General features: G+C 44.1%; 1 protein-coding gene across 3 annotated transcripts in view; it reads right to left on the bottom strand.

Annotated features, from left to right (window-relative positions):
- Positions 1 to 6,237: 6,237 nt before the first annotated feature.
- The window catches only part of TRAF3IP2 (TRAF3 interacting protein 2), a 47,727-nt gene continuing 37,991 nt past the window's right edge, over positions 6,238 to 15,973 (bottom strand). For 2 of the 3 annotated variants that reach the window (XM_036318177.1, XM_036318178.1), the window contains one exon: positions 14,033 to 14,615. In XM_036318177.1, coding sequence (XP_036174070.1) covers positions 14,469 to 14,615 — 147 coding nt within the window. In that variant the 3' untranslated portion in view covers positions 14,033 to 14,468. Of the gene's footprint in view, positions 6,365 to 14,032; positions 14,616 to 15,973 lie in introns of those variants that run through there. The other variant, XM_036318176.1, reaches the window with a different exon arrangement.

Here is a 15,973-nt window from a genome sequence, read left to right as displayed (position 1 = left end):
TTTCCCGGAAGGTCAGGAAGTCAAACGCTTGGTCTTGAGCTGCCTCTCACCTCCACCCCTGCTGACCCCGAGAACAAGTCACTCTGTCTCTGTGGGAACTCAACAGTTGCTACCAAGTCTTGCCATTCCTCTGCAGAGAAGAGCCAGGGGTTTTCACCAGAGGCTGCCGGCCAGCCTCAGCAGCAGAAGGAGGTTGCCGAGGTGCCAAGGGCTCTCTATGCTGCCCCAATGCCAGCTTTCTGTCTACAACAGAAAGTTCACTACACTCACTAAAGCCAAGTCTGGCATATGTCTAAGTCTCCAAAAGGAGTTTCACAAGCAGTTTTGCTACTAGAAGATTAAGCTCTTGTTTCCCAGATTATATATTTTTTATTTTCCTAAAATTCAGCAGCACTGTTTGTTTGTTAATCTTCACCCAAGGATATTTTTTCCATTGATTTTTTTTTATTGTTTAAAGTATTACATGTCTCCCCGCCCCCCCATTGACCCCTCCCCGGCCACTCTCACCCCCCAAGACAAGCCCCCACCTCCCCAGTGTCTGAGTCCATTGGTTATGCTAATATGCATGCATACAAGTCCTTTGGTTGATCTCTTATCCCCACCCCCACCCTCCCCTGCCTTCCCTCTGAGGTTGAACGGTCTTTCCATTGATTTTGAGAGACAGTAGAAGAGAGGGGGAGTGACACAGAGAGAGAAACATTGATGTGAGAGAAACACATCGATTGGTTGCCTTTCTCACATGCCCTTACTGGGCCGGGGATGGAGCCTGGAATTGAACCTGTATCCCTTTAGTCTGAGGGTCAACACTCAACTGGCTAGGGCAATGCAGCAGCACTTTTAATCCATGACAGCCACGGTGTACAAAAAAACAATTCTGGCCCAGCTGGTGTGGCTAAGTGGTTGAGCATTGACCCCGGAACCAAGAGGTCACCGGTTAGATTCCCAGTCAGGGCACATGCCTGGGTTGCAGGCCCAATCCCCAGTAGGGCGCGTGCAGGAGGCAGCTGGTCAATGTTTCTTGTTGATGTTTCTCTCTCCATCTCCCTTCCTCATCCTCTAAAAATCAATAAAAACATATTTTTTAAAAAATGTTTTGCTTTTCTCATAGTTTAAAGCTTACAGCTATGACATCTTGGCACTTTACATTGTGATTAATTGCCTTATGCTAACATTTGATTAATTTTTTTAAATGCCCTTTAGGCACGTGTGGTTAGTTGGGAAACTGGGGCTACGAAGTGAGGTGCCCCAAACAGCTGACTTTGATGAAATGCCATGCACTCTCGGCCTTTTTAATAGTACCTATTTTGCTCTTTTGACAGCATCTAAAACCTACCTGTCCTTCAGGGTTTAGCTCAGTTCCTGCTTCCTACCCAAGGCTTGCCTGACAATTTAAGTTCTCACTGAGATTTTTCCTCTGGGAACACCTAAAGCCTGATTTTCTGGGCAGCTATTATGGTGTTTAGATAAATTATTATGAACCCTTATTTATTCCTCGATTGTTTTTTTTCCGAGTCAAGGGCCATGTGCTCTGTCTCTTCAGCTCCCTACACAGTGCCTAGCATAGTGTTGAGCACATGTGGATGCTCCATGGTAGAAGTGAATTGAATTGACGTGTAGCCTTTTTCATCATTTCCCCTATTTTCATATCTAGGGCTAGTGTTTGCATTATTGCCTTTTATTTCTTGGTTCCCTATCTGTTCTTTAGTGACTCGTAAGCATCCAGAGTGAGCTGCGAGTTACCTCCTCCTGGAACAGGTTTGTCACTTGTGTCTTTTGGCTTGGACATCACTATTCTGCACCACCCATAGAAAATGGGAGACAAATTCTGTTTCTTATGACTGTAGTCATTGGGGGGGGATTACCAATGAATATAAAGAGAAAAGCTAAGCCAATGAAACAGAGAAAGACCAGAAATGTAAAAGGTGAAAGGAAAAGAGATGGTGAAGAGGCAAAAAAACAAAACCCAGCAATCCTGTTCTCTGATGTAAATATGTTTCCTCTTTAAATGACAGAACATAAAGACTCTTTGCAAGTGCATTTAATGGATGATTCTTGCACATCCTATGAATGCTTGCTCTTTCGGGAATTGTATGCAGAAACAACCACCTTTCCCATTTGAATCAGGAATAAACTGGAAAGGCAGTTACTTTGGAGGAAAGGAAAAGCCTAGCAACACTGGCACATTGTATGCAGCAGTAAGAAATGACAACTCAGAATGAGATAGACGTCTCTCTTCTGTGATCAGCTTGCTATGCCCTCAATAAGTCCATGAGATTTTGCATTTTGTAGGCTGAGCTTCCCACTGGCAGCGACTGAAGCAGTTCATTATGCACATCTGTCACGTGACCCACTTCATCAACCAAATGGAACTGGGGGAATAAGTCACCCTAACAAGATCCTTCAGTACACTCTTAAAAACTACTTACAGATGTACCCTTCCTCTGAAGGGGTACAATGAGTTTCCTTGTATGGTGCCACACGATACAGGAAATGCATTGTTCCCCTCCAAATTCAGACTACCAGGAGGAAGCACACGAAAAGAAAGCAGCTTACAAAAGCACACAACAGCTTTTGCAGGAATCCTGAGAGGGGCTTGTCCACCAATTTATGATAACGACAGATAAAATCCCAGGCCTCTGAAGCTCAGTTCATTACAAATGCTAATGTCCACACAGGGAGAGGAAACCACATCAGCATTCAGCATCCACGCTAACCCTGCTCACGCTTTTATTTATGGTTGTCACTGAGTCCCCTCAGCCGTGTGCCAGCTCTGTCTGTGCTGTAACTTTAGCTGCTTTATGTGCTTTCATGACTGCCTATGCTACATACCCATAGGCGATTTGTGCTTTCAGACTGTGTCAGGTGAGATACGCAGCCACGCTTCTGATCTTGAATCAGGAACTATTTGGTTCACATTCAGATCAGGTAGAATGAATGTTTTTGTAGGCGAGTCCAGGATTAGATTCACCTGCCATTGTTAAGTCTTTCTATTTCAGTTGGTGTGATCAACTTATCATTCAGTCACCCAACAGATATTTACTGCATACTTACCATGGGCCAGGCATTGTTTTAGGCACTGGAGATTAACAGTGAACAGAGGCCTACCATCATAGAATTACATTCTGGATGGGAACAGGGGAGACAGTAAACAAGTAAGTATGCAATATGTCAGTCAGGATAGGCTAGGTTATTTGCAGCAATGAACAACCCAATATTTCAGCGGCTTAAGACAACAAAGTTTGTGTCTCACTTACACTACACGCTCATTGCGGGTCAGTGGGGGCTGTGCTCTGTGCAGCTTCCCCCTTGATGCAGATCCTCCGGAGTATGGCTCATCTCCGTGGCAGAGGGAGAAGAGAGAGTGGGGAACTGCACACTGGCTCTTAAAGCTTACACCTGAAAGTGACACTGGACACTTCTACTCACGGGACAAAGCAAGTCGCATGGCTGCTCCCAACTTCAGAAAGTGAGGAAGTGCACTCATGTGTTTGGGGAAACTGGACACATTTAGTGGATAGAGCTGTCACAGATGATGACAATTGCTATGAAGAAAAAAAGCCAGGTTCAGGAGATGATGTCCAGGTAGGTGGTTTCTACTTGGCATTGATGAACAGGAGTGGTCTCTCTAGTAAGGTGACATTTGAGAAGAGATTTCAGGGGTGAAAGAGAAGGCCATTGGATGGGGGCAGGGCAGCTTCCTGCAGAGGATAGAGCAAGGGCAAAGCGTGCCTGGCATGGTTGAGGAACAGCAAGGAACTGGAGTGAGCAAGGGGAAAGCTGTAGAAAATTAGGTCAGAGAGATAACAGTTGTGGGACACAAGGTAGCATCTTATATTAAGGGCTGTGGCCATTGTAGGTTTCCGGTATAAACATGCTCTGAGTTAGATTTTCAAAGGATCCTTCTGAGTGCTGTATGGGAAATAAACCAGAGGATCAAGGGTTGAAGCAGGGAGTACTTAAGAGGCTCTTTCAATAATCCAAGTGAGGTAAAAGAGGGGGCAGTGGTCAGATTCTGGATATAGTTTGCCAATGTATATATGTAAGAGAAAGAGAGGATTCAAGGATGACTTCCAATGTTTGTTTCTTCTGGTAATCCCTGGATATGTCGAAGGACTACTTCATGTGATGTTTGAGAATCCTCAAATTTGGCAATAACGTCATAGTAATAACCTCCCCATAAATGAGTGCAGAGTTGATCAGCCAAGGGGAGATGTGGATGCTGGGGAGTCAGCTTGATTCATGTACCAGCCTAGGAACTTCTGTCCCCACATTGGCCTCATGTCTGGTCTCTCAGGGTTTGTGATCCAAGTTAATTTATATCACCAGAGAAATTAGCTTCAAAATTACAAGCAAAATAGGAGCTATCACTGAGTCATCCCAAACTCATCCCACCCTTGCATTCATTTGTGAACCTCAGATGTCACTCCCAAGAGACCCAACTATTACAGCACAAAGTCTATCACCTAGAAATTGGTTGAATAGAAATTTTAGCAAATAAAATAAAACAACATTGTGTCCCCTCTGTCTGCTCACCTGTCTTTTTGTAACATCGCTCTCCCCATCACCAACACCTAGGAAATGACAACTAGAACTCCCTACTACACCTGGGCCTTCCCTTAAGTCCTCTCCAGCATAGTAGAGCAGAGGTGAATGAAAAATTTGCCAACTACCATAAGATAATGAATAAATAAAGGTCAGTGCTGCTTTTAAACCCCATATTTTGGGGTCATTTATACTCAGAAGCATTCATGCATTCAACAAATCTTAAACTCCTAGTATGTGTCAGGTACTCTTTAAGCACTGGATTCAGCTATGCATAGAATAAATAAGTAATACATATTGTTGAAAACTGGGAAAGCATAGAAAGTATTAGAGGGAGATAAAATTTCCACTAACTCAACACTGAAACATAACTGCTGGTAACCTTTTTCTGCCCAGTATTTTTTTTTTTAATTTTTATTTTTTTATTGTCTCATCTGCCCAGTCTTTTTCTAAAAAATACATATTCTTCCTTCCTGATTTTTGAATATAATTTACACCTTTGGACTTATACTATACATTTTTTCTTTATAAATTTTTCTTATAAAAATAAATCACAGCAGATGCTCAGTAATATTTGTTAAATCAATGGAATAATTAATTATAGAAACTTAATAAATTATAGAGAAGCAAAAAATTTTTTAATGAAAATCAGCAATAATATCACTTCTTAGCAGTAGTATCACTATTAATAGTTTGTGTTGTTCAGTAGGGTTTTGAATAATCAGCATATTTTTACAACACTGCTCTGCAACAAATGGTTTACTTTTTAAATGACAACTTTCTCTTTTTCCCCCTAATTTCAACTGGTATGGTAACTCTCAATTTATTTTATTACAGATATCTTCAATTTGCCCTCTTTTACCCCCCTCCTCTTAGCCTCTACCCCCCCCCCCCATGTTTTCACTACTCTATTGCCTGTGTCCATGGGCTATGCATAGCTATATAATAAATGCCTAAGTGACTGTTATGGTGGAACGACTGGAATGATCAGTCACTATGATGTGCATTGACCACCAAGGGGGAAAAGCTCAATGCAGGAGCTTCCTCCTGGTGGTCAGTGCGCTCCCACAGGGGGAGCGCCACTCAGCCAGAAGTCGGGCTCATGGCTGGCGAGTGCAGCTGCCACAGTGGGAGCCTCTCCCTACTCTGCAGCACTGGCCAGGCTGAGGGACCCTCCACCCCTGGTGCACAAATTTCATGCACCGGGCCTCTAGTAAGTATATAAGTTCTTTGGTTTTTCTCTTCTCATCCCCCCCAACCCTACATTGAGGTATATCAGTCTGTTCCCTGCCTCCATTTTTCAGGTCTTACTTTGTTGGTCAATTCATTCTGTTCATTAGATTCCACAAATAAGCGAGATAATGTTACATTTGTCTTTCAATTTAAATGCTTGCTTAACCAGACCCCTCCCTCCCTTTCTTCTGTGGCTGGATAGTTCCAGGTAGGCTGCGTTGCAGGTGATAATGATACCTGCTTTTTTGGAAAAGCAGAGCCAGAGCAGAGCAAATAAGTTTTTCCAGCCTGAAGTCAAAATTTCCTTTTAAATAACAGTATAATATGAACACAATACTGCTTTTCAAATTACTCTTCAAAATACTTTCAATCCATTATCCTATTTTTGAGGCCCCATTGTGAATCACGAAAGTTAGTTTCCTTTAAAGTCAAACATCATTGCCAGGTTTTGTTATATTCTACCTTTGATCATTCCAGCCAGTGCTGCTGGGGTTCTCACTTCCTTGCAAGGTGTTGGAGGAAAGAAGGCTGTCTCCAGACTCTGGGATTGTTCTGTGTGTCAGCCATGGCCTCTCCCAGGTCAGCTCTTCTGAAAAATGAGATGGAAGTTTTAAGCTTAAAAGCTTATGTGTTGACCTCTCCTAAGGGTTCGTTTTTAAAATGAAAGACTTTTTCTTGTTAGGACTTGCTACTTGCCTTTTTGGAAATAAGAAAACGTTCAAAGTCCCCATAAATAATCATTAATTATGAGGAAGAAAGCAAGAAGGAAACGGTAAGAGAGGAACATTTATTGAGTATTCCCTGCATGCCCGGCACTATCCCGGCTTTTGTCATATATCTTACCTTATCCTGACAACCTGCCTGGGAGGCAGCTCTGCCCTCTGTTTCATGTCTGCCACTCTGGGAGGTAAAAGAGTGAGCCTCAGGCCACACAACTTGTAAGTAAGTGAACTGGGATTCAGACACAGGTCAGTGCATCTGACTCAGTTTGGTCAGAGTTTTCTGCCACAGATTTTGTTTGGGGAAATTGGACAATCCAATATTCATTCATAGAGAGTGTTTCTTTGCCCATTCATTCCAGCAGATTATCATTTTCTGCTTTCTCACTCAGTTAGTTGTATATTTAGCTGACAGGCTCAACTTCAAACATCCTCCACACCCTACTTAGCAGAGTGCAGAAACCCATTTGCTCTCCCAGCAGATCCCGGCACCAGCCAGGTTTCTGCTTCTCCAGATGTGGAGGTTGCGGTGTAATGAGTATGTCCTCACCTTCCCACTTCCCGCTATGCTGTCTGGCTCTAATGGAGCTAGGCTGCTGAGGTGTGCCCTGTAGGCTGCATTGTCATTTACTGTTTAATATGCATACTCTGTGGGCTCTTTCATACTTTCCCATTTCGTACATCGTCTCCTAATCTCAGATCTCATTTACATGGTGATTTATAATCTAAACGTGTATGTAGGAAAAAGGAGTGAGCAGGTCTTCTGTTTATTGGCAAAAACCTCCAGTCATCTGCCTCTCTGAAGATCTGACCTTGAAACTGCATCATTGTGAGCTTGGTCCTGAGTCACCCTGAGGGTCAGGGAAAAGGGATCAGCTGGCCCGTTTGCTTAGCACTGACTGATGCTGCCTTGGGTTGGATCCTTTCACAGGTTGTGTCCTATCTCCTCAGCTAGAGTTTAAGTAATTGGAGGGCAACAGCATGTATCACTCCTCTTTGTGCAAAGCATAATATCTGGCACACTGTAGGCATTTTATAAGTAATTGGAGATTGGTTGCTGATCTGCTGCTTAACTCTCACAGTGTAACCTTTCTGAGAGTAGCTTTTGAATGGCAGTATTATTACAAGTGGGAGCGTGATGGGACCAGAACTTTTGTGCTTACACTGGAGTGTCAGGGACTTCTGCTTCATGTGTCTGATATCCAAAGACCTGAATTTAAAAACCTGGGCTTAAAAAACCTGAATATGAAAAGGCCCTGACTGAACAAAAATTGTGCACCTATGGATGAGGACAGTGGGGGGGGGGGGGGTGAGGGTGGAGGGTGGGGTGGGAAACGGGTGGAGGGGAGCTATGGGGGGAAAAAGAGGAAAAACTGTAATAATCTGAACAATAAAGATTTAATTTTTTTAAAAAAAGAAAAGGCCCTGCCCACCCACTATCGAAGGCCCCCACTTTGAGGTGGACTCACAGCACGGTTTCATGCTTGAACTTTGTGGTACTGTTTTTCCCAGTTGGGTTAGTGCACAGAAACCTTTCCACCCGTGACCCCGGAGCTTCAGTTAATTCTTCAGTGGCCATTTTCCCCCCTATTAAGACCAAAGGTCTGGTGATGTGTGAAGAGGCATGCAGGCATCATCTTGGGGGGCCAGGGCTCCATGAGAGGGGCAGGAGGGTGGTGCTAGGCATCTTGCTGGAGGAAAGAAGCGCAGACAGAAGCAGTGGAGAGGTTTGCTGAACTGCTTGCCAGTTCTGCGTTGAGCTGGCTGGCCCTGGCTACACAAGAACTTTGAAGTTGACAACAGATCGGAAGATAGAATCAGTTAATTCCTGAACTCAAGGAGCCCTTGGCCCATATCTCAGATAACACGGATGCTGAAAATTGGGCAGGTCCCAGTCTCACCTAAACACGATTGATTGTCCTCCCCTTGGAAGACTGCAGCTTTTGACCACCGCCAGTGGGAGCCGGCCGCACCGTTAAGCCTGGATGAATGAGTGAACAAGAGGCTTTCTGTGGAGGACATCGCCCAGAAGGTGCAAAGGCCAGACAGGTACCTGCGGCCCAGCTGCTGCTCAGTGACAAGGCTGGCAGCCAAGCCCAATGCCAGCTTTTTGAAAGCAGCTCTTTGATAACACTGATTACATTTGCCTCGCTAGAGCCTTGGGCTGATTGAGCAACAGCCAACTTCTCTGGGTAACAAAGAGGAGGGGAAAGTAATCCAAACACAGGTTTTATTATAAAAACCAGGGAGTGAGAGAAGTGTGTTTATTCTGTAGATAACACACCTGCTCAGTGCCCGGGAGGCTCATTTCCATCAGTTGCCATGGCAAACTGGTTATACTTCAAGGCCATGTGGCTTTGTTTCCTTTTGAGATCTGGTCCTTGTCCTACCTTTTCTAACAACTCCAGCACAATGACATGGAAGCCTGCGACAGCATAATTGATTTCTCCTTCCCTCTATCAACGGTTTCCATTTGTTCGGTGCAGGACTGAGGCTGCCTCCTCCTTTGAACTCCATGCTAACCACGAAGGCATGCTTCAGAGAGCCGTCCTCATTAACATTCCAGGTCCCCCTTCCCTGTCAGCGATAAACAAGCCCTGCATCAATGGCCTCCTTCCTTCCAGACTTACAAATGAGTGGCTCAGTTCCACGTTTTGCTGCCGATCCAGGTGCCCAGGCGGACATTGTGGGGCTAAGAAGCACGTGGGAGAAACTAAAAATAGAACAGCAGTTTGGACGCATACCAGAGCAGCTACTTCATCTCAACTTGCTTTGCACACTAAGCCTAATGGGATCCATCAGGCATGAGTTCTCTCTCCCTCCCACTCTCTCCCTCTGTCCCTCTCCCCAGCTGCCATCAGAGCCTTCCTGGTGAAGAGAGCAAAGAGAGGTCAGGCAAGGGACAAGAAATGTGTGTCCTTAAGGTTTTAGTTTGCAAGACCTGGGAGATCTGGGGGCTGCAGTTATTCCTTCCATACGCATGTGTCCAGAAAACAGCAGGCAGGCCCAGAACACGGTCACCTGTGCCCAGGTACACTTCGCTCTAAGACTTTCACTGTTTGGCAAAGGCTCAAACATCAGTTCCTTAAACACCGGGGAGGTGTGCCCTAGACCCACACTCGCACACTCCTTAAAAGTCAGAGAACTAAACTACACTGTGTGTTCCTCTTACAGCCTGTGTGGCTGGAGGCTAAGAATTTGGGAGCAAGTGCACAATCACAGATGGAGGGGCCGTGGCACACGTGGGGGAGCCAGCAGCAGGTGACTGCCCCGGGTCTGTGGAAGCCTCCCACCAAGGGACATGTGATCCTATCGGAAAACTTTTTCCGATAGAAAATGGAACAGATAAGTATGAAGTTAGGCACATGCCATCCTGCCTGGGCACAAGGCCACCCTGACTGCCAGCTGCATTGACTGAACTAGGCTCCTCGGTGTCGTGGATGGGCCTCCTGCAGCTTCCCCACCCGAAGGAGTGGTTGCGTGACCCATATGTGTCTCATTTCTTCATCTGGAAGGTAGTGCAGATGTTCCAAACAGCTATGTATTATTCCAACAAGATGAATAGAACAGATTTCAAAGTAAAAACCTTTTTCAATGTTTTTGTTTTGGAGACTGGCCACATAAAACTAAAAGACATTGACCTGATGGGTAGTGGGTTTTGTCTGTAAGCTTCAGGAAGGTGTCAAGGTCTTTTAAATTGTGCCTTCGTTTCATATAATACCGGTATAAAATAAATACACCAAGTTACCTCGGGAAAAGTCACACACCATATAATCGGAGCAATAATTACTTCCCCAAAGAATTTCCCACAGAACAAATTGCAACATGATCGCTGAATCCTCCAGCCACCAGAGGACAAGGGGCATCTTCCCTCAGGCCTCCAATGTTCTTGAGGCTCCGGGAGGTACTGGGTCTGTTGTTGAACAAACCTGCCATCAAACACCAGAAAGCTTTCTACGTTCACCAAGTAAATGTCTGCAGACTGGAAATCGGGATACCTAGGTTCTACGCCTTAGACAAGCCACGGTTTCTGAGGGCCCCCCTTTTCTCACGCAGAAGACAAAATGGCAAAGGTGCAGGATTTCTAAAGTCTGAAAATTTTATGACAGAAATAAATGACATGAGAATTAAGTTGATTTGGGTGCTTTCTTTTCTCCCCCCCCTCCCCCCACAAGTTCATTCTTTATCTTTTTTATTGAGTTCTCCATCTCCAGGATGTCTGTGGCGAGCCTGCATGGCCATGGCATACTCGGCCCCACGCTGGGCACCTTATGTGCCACACCAGCTCAGCTGGGTTCGGTGAGCCCGAGTGGGGGTGGTGAAGGATTGAGAAAGGACAGACAAGAGAAAAAAAGCTGGGTCTGGGTGTGTCCTCTCTGATGGAGAGCTAGTGACAGCACCACGGACTACAAGCGGTGTCTTTATTTTATAGCCAGATTCCACGAGGCAAAATAAGGGCGTGGTTACAACGTTCTCGTGGGTTTCGAATCTACTCAATTACAGCACCTGAACTCTATCAAGCCCACATCACTCAGGCACGTGGGGCCACATGTTCGGACCATAGGTTCAAGCTTACAACTACAGCTGTTGGCTATAATTGTGCTGGGAGGGCTCTGCCCTCCAAGCTGGGACTTGCACGTGGCCATGAGAGGACTGTGCCCTCTCATTAGTCTGAGGCTTGAACCTGTCCAAACACTGTGGCCACTCTCCACAAATGTCTATTTGGTTCGTTTTTAAAGTTTTAACCTCTATTGTAAGTATTCGTTTTGTTCACTGGTTTTTATTTCTGAGTTCATCAAATTGCCTCTCTTTCTTGTATTGTAACTCGGAGTTTTTTTTGCAAAACTGTGATCTTGAATTCTGTCATTCAAATCACACATTTCCATGTCTTTAGAAGTTTATTTTCTGGAGATTTTTTCTTTTCTTTCTGAGCTGCCTCATTACCTTGGCTGTTTGTGGTGTTTGGTGGATTCCTTCTCTGTCCACCTATGTATGAGTGACAAGTGTTTTTAGTTCCTACACTGCTCTGGCTTTCAGATCTCTGTGACTTTGGTGTTTTCTTTCTTCCTGCCTGGGTTTTTGTTTATTTCGTCAGTGGGCTCATAGAGAGCTAGTTATCTTGAAATATAGTGCATAATTCTTCAGGATGAGCAGCGTTTCTACTGTGTGAAAATCTCCCACACTCTAACCGTATCTTTTCAGTTGCCCCTAGGAGGTGGGTCTCCCTGATTCTTCTTGGTTCATTGAGAAGAAACAGAAAGATTCTGTGTTTTGAGAGGCTCTTTCTGGACCATTTCCCAATGATCATAGGCTTTGTAACCCATTGGCAAAGGTGAGGGTGACAATGGGGTGTTGGGCAAAGTGGAAGAGGTGGTTGATGGAATAGCTTAGGTTAAGAATGCTTGGCAAGGCATCATGAAACAATGTCTGGAATGTTCAAAACAGATTTGTTTAATAGGAAAAAAAGAAAAGGCTTATCAACTATAGTAATTTTTTCTGAGCACTGAGCTGAGAAATAGCTAGTCTGATACTTTGTAGCCATGGACCGAGATGTCTTTAAACAATATAGAAGTTAAATTAAATTAAACAGGCAGACATTTTGAAACCAGTCACTGAAATTAAAAATTGTATTTTAAATTTTGTTAGTCACTAAATATTAGACAAGAACCTAACCTTGCATTCTGCACATCTCATCCCTAAAGTCAGTATAGGTCTGAATAAAGCTGAGGCTAAGGTATTATTTTTACAGTCCGCCATAACCCACCTCCATCCCCCAAATATCTACAGATGAATGCAAAAGGACCAGGATAATGTCTAAATAAATCAAGTGCTAATCTTAGTGCCAGTGCTCAAAAATTGTTGTTAAAATTCCTTTGATGTTTGTGGTCATCAGATTGCATAGAAACTTCAGGGGTCAAACTTTCATCACTTGGCCAGGTGTTGTGTGTGCGTGTGCACGCATGCGCATGCTTTTTTCTTTTCTTTCCTGCTACCAGTGCAACCAGCTGCAACAGTTTAATGACTATTTGTGGAACTCCAGGGACCTTCCCTCATCATTCACCTGGGGTAGGAATAGGGGCCGAGCACTCAGGACTGGTCTCTGAAGGATGGGAGGGCTAATAACATCACATTATTAAACCTTTGCTAACTAGAAACATTCAGAGTACTAATTGCTGATGCCATTCTATTTATAACCATGTATAATCCTGAATGATGCCACTCCGCCTGGGCAAAAAAGATAACAAGAGAGAAAGAAGATTTGAAGATTGTGTTTGGGGTGTTTTACATATTTGGAGTTAATCAAACAAGTAAGTCCACCTGGCCGGTATGGCTCAGTTGGTTGAGCATCGTCACGTGCACCAAAAAGCAGTCGGTTGGATTCCCAGAGGCAGCCTATTGATGTTTCTCTCTCACATTGATGTTTCTCTCTCTCCTTCTCCCGAAATATTTAAAACAAAATGAAACAAAAACACCCCAAACCAAGTAAGTCAGTTCTACCAGGTCTCAAATGCTTTGAAGCTAAAGGTATTCGTCATTGAGTCTTACAAATGAGTATTTAAGGTATACTAGCCTTTCTTTTCCTTTAAAAAAAACCCCAAACATAAAGTCATTCATCTTACTCAGTAGACATCAAGGTTATAATATAAATAAAACAAGTGTTTTTTGCATTTCATTAGCAAAGTTCATTATTTATAGTTGATAAGTATTGTTTTTGCTATGGTGACACATAAAGTTGAACTATCTCATAGTTTAAGAGGTTAGGCAGACAGATAAGGGAAGAAATAGCTGAAAAGTCTTCATATTGGATTATTCATCTTGGGCCATTATTAAAGTTATTCCACCTTGTTCTATATAGAATATATATTTTGTTTATTCTTTTTTGTAGACAAAAGGAACAAGATATATATTTTTCCGCTAAAATTATGAATGTGAAGGTATTGTTTAGAAAAATAAGAAAATATCTGTTAAGAAAATGTAATTTCATCCCCTGGGAGAATATAATTATGAAAATGAAAACTTAGTTATTCTTGAACAGAGTATTTAGAATTTAGGTCCTAGACCTTAAACCTTTTAGGGTCATTAGAAATACTTTTTGGTCCATGTCATTTTATAAACTAGTCCCCAGAGTTTCAGAAAAGTGAAAGGACTTGCTTAAGGTCACACAGCTAGTTCGTGATAGCACCGAGATTGGAACACATCTTCCAGACCCCAAATCTAGCCTGCACTATACACCCCCTGTCACTTCATATAACACACAAATATTTTTACATATATATTAAGACCCTAAGAACTATGATTCTGTTTAGAATCATGGTCATGTGTAGTACAAAGTTGTTTTGTTTAAAAGTTCTACTGCAAGAATAAAATTTTCACGATTATGTTAAAGGGATTGTTTATCTGGCTTGAATCTTTTAATATAGTCTGTTACATCTCTCTAATATTATAGCTAAGAAGCTTTATTGATGGTCCTTGAAGCAGCTGTCCATATTATTATAAATTTATATATATGTCTTCTTTGAGATAAGGGAAACACAATGTTACAAAAGAGTAAATGTTTTATTATTTGTACATGAATCCTTTTGGTCCGAGGCCACACAAGCATCTGGCTAACACATAAAAGTAGCCATAAGCAATGGGAGGGTGTTTGTGGTCATTTACATGTGGCCACTTATATGATCTCCTTGCTAAGCAGTGAGAGGCCCAGAATGGACGAGTCAGACTGTTCGGAGGAACAGGCAGTGGGGATAAGAAGCAGGGAATGCAGAGCAGCCACGCCTCCATTCCAAAGACAGGGTCTGCAGAGGTCTCAGGAGGAAGAATAGGCTGCAAAACAGGTTTTCTGGGGTTGGAGGGCCCCTGAGGGACGGACTGAACACAAACAGCTGTGAATGCTGCCAGCCAGCCGCAGCTAGAGGAGTGCCTGCCAGAACAGGGTCCAGATGTGGCCAGCCCCAGTGAGCTGCGGCTGGGGTGTCACAAGGGCACCACCTGAAGCGTGGGCAGAGGCCCCCGGGGGGGAGCCACGTACTCTTCCTCTCTGAGCAGCCGCAGCAAGATGTTTTTTTTATTCTTGGGCCAGCTATAGACGTGAGTGTTCTGTAGCCAGGTGGGCACATGCTCCTATGGAGAGAGAATGACAGGAGCAAAGGCCATTAGAGAAAAACCTGGATTCCAGATCCCAGGCTCGGTTCCCAAACATCTATGGCTTTCCCTTCTGGGGCATTTCCCACCAAGCCATCCTGGGAGTTGCAGTGTTTTGCTTTTGGAAGGGGTTAGCATGTGACGTGCTCTTGGCTTTGGGTGCAAGCTGTATATCTCATTATGGAAACCACATGTGCACAGCATTTTCTGTCAGTCTCCCAGGCTACCTGCCCTTTGCATTTCAATGTGCTTTTCACCACCCTCACATAAAAGGGGTAGGACCGAGGTCATGCAGAGTGATTCGAATTCCCCTGTGATTTTGTAAGAAGTATGCCAAGACTTAATCTAATTCATTATCCTTTCACTCCAGCCACAGGTCTGGCCTGCAGTAGAAGGATCCCAGCAGACCTCCATTAGCAGGCAAAAGCAGAAACTGTGAGCCGGGGATTGTGGGGTGCAGTTTCAGACTACCCTCAAGGAGTGGGCATTCTGTTGGGGAAAGACAGAGATTGAATAAGTAAAAACATCTCGTGTGTTCGATGGAGATACATGCTGTAGAGAAAAATAAAACAGAGAAAGGGGATAAGCAGCGCTGGGGCCAGGATGAATGGTTTGCAGTTTTAAACAGGGTGTTTAGAAAAGAGCGGAGGGAGAAAGCTTTATATAGACCTGAGTCCAGGCGGATAGAAGAGTGCGCCTGGCTGGTTCAAGGAGCAACTCAGTGTGGCTAGAGAAGAGCGAGTGAGAGAGAGTAGGTGAGGGTCCGGAAGTGGAGGGGGCCGTGTCACAGAGAGCCTTGCAGGTTTTTCTCTGAGGAGATGGCAGGCCTTTGGGGACAGCAGGATGAGCTGAGAAGCAGCACCTGCCGTGTGTCAGGCATCATGCTGGGTATTGATAACACCCAAATGAAAAAGACACAGGTACTGCCTTGAAGAGTTAATAGTCTTATGAGGGAGTCAAAATATAAAGAAAAAGAAACTGTTTTCTAGGCAACGGCATACCCAGGGGTCAGGTGGTGGGAGCAATCTGCCCTGAGCACAGGCAACAAAGGGATTGTTTGAAGAAGTTTTAAAAACATTAATAAAACCAACTGAAAGTTGGTCAGCTTTTTCCATCACCCTGCTTCAGTAATTCTAAACAGTGACTCCCAGTGCCTTTACCCCAACCACACACCACGAATCAAGGTCAGCACAGGGGAAGAGAGATCAGGAGAGGCTAGAGAGACTGGGTAACGTGAGGATAAGCAGAAGTTCACTAGACAGACAAGTCAGGGAAGGGCACTGCTAGTAGAGGGAACAGAAAGTGCAAAGGCACAGAAAATGAAAGCATGTGTGCAC

The sequence above is a fragment of the Myotis myotis genome, unplaced genomic scaffold (genome assembly GCF_014108235.1).
Source record: "Myotis myotis isolate mMyoMyo1 unplaced genomic scaffold, mMyoMyo1.p scaffold_m19_p_7, whole genome shotgun sequence".
In the NCBI taxonomy this organism is placed as follows: domain Eukaryota; kingdom Metazoa; phylum Chordata; class Mammalia; order Chiroptera; family Vespertilionidae; genus Myotis; species Myotis myotis.
Note: the sequence above shows the minus strand (reverse complement) of the source record. Positions and strands in the feature narration are given on the sequence as shown.